The sequence below is a fragment of the Gracilinanus agilis genome, unplaced genomic scaffold, assembly GCF_016433145.1.
Source record: "Gracilinanus agilis isolate LMUSP501 unplaced genomic scaffold, AgileGrace unplaced_scaffold56786, whole genome shotgun sequence".
NCBI lineage: Eukaryota > Metazoa > Chordata > Mammalia > Didelphimorphia > Didelphidae > Gracilinanus > Gracilinanus agilis.
In genome coordinates this window covers 1-2,967 of record NW_025392227.1, presented here as the reverse complement: position 1 = coordinate 2,967, position 2,967 = coordinate 1, and the positions used below count along the sequence as shown (strand labels likewise).

At 66.7% G+C, this 2,967-nt stretch overlaps 1 protein-coding gene across 1 annotated transcript; it reads right to left on the bottom strand.

Annotated features, from left to right (window-relative positions):
- Positions 1–778: 778 nt before the first annotated feature.
- LOC123256187 (BTB/POZ domain-containing adapter for CUL3-mediated RhoA degradation protein 3-like) lies at positions 779–2,712 on the bottom strand (the record flags this gene model as incomplete). The annotated part of the gene is made up of 4 exons (XM_044684866.1): positions 2,520–2,712; positions 1,650–1,819; positions 1,137–1,223; positions 779–831 (listed from the first exon to the last, which is right to left on the bottom strand). Coding segments are annotated over exons 1-4 (503 nt in total), but the record flags the coding sequence as incomplete, so codon positions are not given.
- Between the last annotated feature and the right edge of the window lie 255 nt (positions 2,713–2,967).

The following is a 2,967-nucleotide window of genomic DNA, read 5'->3' as shown; positions in this document are numbered from 1 at the left end:
AGAGAGAGATAGAGATACAGAGAGAGACAGAGAGAGACAGAGAGAGACAGAGAGAGAGACACAGAGAGAGACAGAGAGAGAGAGAGAGAGACAGAGAGAGACAGAGAGAGAGAGAGATAGAGATACAGAGAGAGACAGAGAGAGACAGAGAGAGACAGAGAGAGAGAGAGACAGAGACACAGAGAGAGACAGAGAGACAGAGACAGAGACAGAGACAGAGACAGAGAGAGGGAAGGGCAGACAGAGGGAGAAGGGAGAGATGGAGGAAGATCTAGAATATTGAGAGAAAAAGGGAGAAAGAGACAGAATATTCAGAGCCGGAAGCTGCTAACGGAAACGCTGCCTCTGGCGGGGAGGCTGGCGAAGGCCCCGGCGTGGCTAGGCCGTGAGGGGCCGCTGCGGAGTCTGTGCCTGCAGCGTCTCTGGGGCGCAGGGCCTGCGGATGCCGGCTCTGGCTGGGGGAAGCAGCAGGTCGCGCCTCCCTCCCATCACGGGTCACTCAAACCTGCCCGTGTGGCTGCTCTCGAGGAGCTCCCACTGGCGGAGACCCCAGAACCCAACAGGGTGACCTGGGGTGAAGGGACGGAGCCTCTGATTCGGGGCTCCATGGGGCCCTTCTGAGCGGCTCTCCCTGGCCTCTGCCCCGGGCCTGCCCCTGCCCCCGGCGCTCCAAGGCTCAGCCCCGAGAAGGGGAGGAGGGCTGCAGTCGTGCCGCACAGAGGCTCAAGGCCCCGAGTTCAGGTCGTGCCGCCACGTGCCCAGGCTCGGAGGGGCCTACCTGGTGTAGGAGTACTTGTTGTTGCTGCGGTTGTAGAGCAGCTTCACCGCCGGCTGCGGGGAAAGAAAGACAAGACGACGATGCACAGATGCCCGGCTCGAGGCTGGCCGGGGAGGGGGATTTGGAGTGTGGGCCCCCGGGGGGAGGAGGGTAAGGAGGGAGTGCGGCCTGGGGTCCCGAGGCCTCGAGTTCGAATCCAGCCCCAGACAGTGGATGGCTCCGGGACCCCAGGAAAGCCACGCAGCCTTCTGCGCTGGAAATGGCCGGGTGCGGGGCCAGGAGCCGGGAGGCCCCGAGTTCCAGCCTGGCCTCAGGCACGTGGGACCCTCGGGGGGGGGGGAGGCCGCTGCAGCCCTACCTTGTTGGACGTCGCGATGAGCTTCTGCTCCTCCTTGGAGGACGTGATGACGGGCACTTTGCAGAAGGGCTCGTACGAGTCTTTGTTCTGCGGAACGACAGGCGCCCTGAGCACAGCCCCCCGGACGGCCGGCCTCACGGCTGTCTCTGGAGGGGCCTCAGAACACCATGAAGAGGGAGCTGCGCGGGTGCCTCGGGGCAGCAGCCCGGGAGATGGGAGGTCCTGGGTTCAAGTCTGGCCTGACACTGCCTAGCTGGATGACCCTGAGCAAGTCACTTAACCCCCCAGGCTAGCCCCGTGCTGGGGGGGGGGGGGGGGAAGGGGAGAAAATTCTAAAAAAGCCAAGACGCCGCGCATGCCGAGGCGGGCCGCGCTCCTGGGCCAGCTGCCCTGCGGCGACTGTCGGGGAGCGGCCTGGGAGCTCCTCTGCACTGCGGGGCCTTTGCCGGCTCCCGGCATCCCGCTCTGCTCCTCCTCCGGCCCGGCCGCGGCCCCGGGAGGCCGCGCACCCACCTGCAGGGCCGCCTGGCACTCGTCCACCAGGCCCTGGACCAGGTAGTACTTGGCTTCGGCCAGCAGCTCCTCCACCTCCCGGCGGCTCTCGGGCAGCGGCACGGCTCCGTCCCGTAAGTAGTTGAGGATCGTCCCGAAGTGCTTCCCACACCGGTCGATGAGGATCCAGCCTGCGGGGCGAGAGGGGTGAGGGCCGTGGCGGGCCAAAGGCCCGAGGGGCACCGCCTCCCCTCCCCCAGCCACGGCTCAGAGGGCCACCCAGACCCCAGGAACAACCTCAGCTTCCTCCCATGCAGAAATGGGGGCTGAGGCTCAAGAGGGGAGGGCCTGCGGCATTTCCTAGATGTGTGGCCCTGAGCAAGTCATTCATCCCAACTGCCCGGCTGAGACAGTGATTCTGAGATCAAGGGTAGAAATGGGGGGAGAGGATGCCCCGGGGCCAAGCTGGTGACCCAGGGGGTGGCTCCCCTCCCCCCTCCCACCCTCTGCCCAGCAGCCAATGGGAGCACTTCCTGCCTCCCTGGGGCGGTGGGGGTGGGAAGGGGCACTTTGGGCCTCGGCCGCTAAAGGTTCGCCATCGCTGTCTCAGGCCTCCAAGGCCGAAGCCTCCCCCTGGAGCCCTCCTATGGCCCAGGCTTCCTGCAGGTAAGAGCTGCGGCTCTGGGCGACCTCAAAGGGGGCTTCGGTCCCGGGGGCAGGCTGGGCTCCGGCCCGGCCGAGGGCAGAGGCTTCAGGTGGGAATCCTCCTGGGCTATCGGAGGGTCAGCGCGGCCACTGTCTGTCCACCCGCAGGCCGGCCCGTCTAAGGGCTGGGGAAGCCGTCCAGACACGGTGAGCCCCGGAGCTGGGTCTAATTCTCTCATTTGATACAGGAAACGGGGCCGCCCCGGTCAGAGGCTGCCGCTCGGGCACCCGTCACTCCGGCCGCTCCAGCCCTCTCAGTTTGGGGCTCCGGAACACCACCGTCTCGGGGGTCCCCCAGATAAGACGCCAAAGCCCCGGGGCGGGGGCAAACGCCTTCTTGGCCGGCTCTGAACCGGCCCCCGCCCTGACGAGCACCCATCGGAACCACCCAACCACAGGCTGCTTGCGGGGCTCCCGGCCTGGCCTTCCCCCTCTAGCCTTCGCTTCTCGGCCCGGCACTCTTTGGAGCAGCCTCTGGGGCCGCTCTCTAGCCCACACCCACATATCGGGGCTCCCCGAGCTCCCGAGGCCCGCAGCGGCGGGCACAGGCGGGCACTCCTGGCCCATCCCCCACAGAGAGAGGGTCCGGCCCAGGCACGGGCGCTCGGAGGAGCTCGATAGCTGGGGAAGGAGA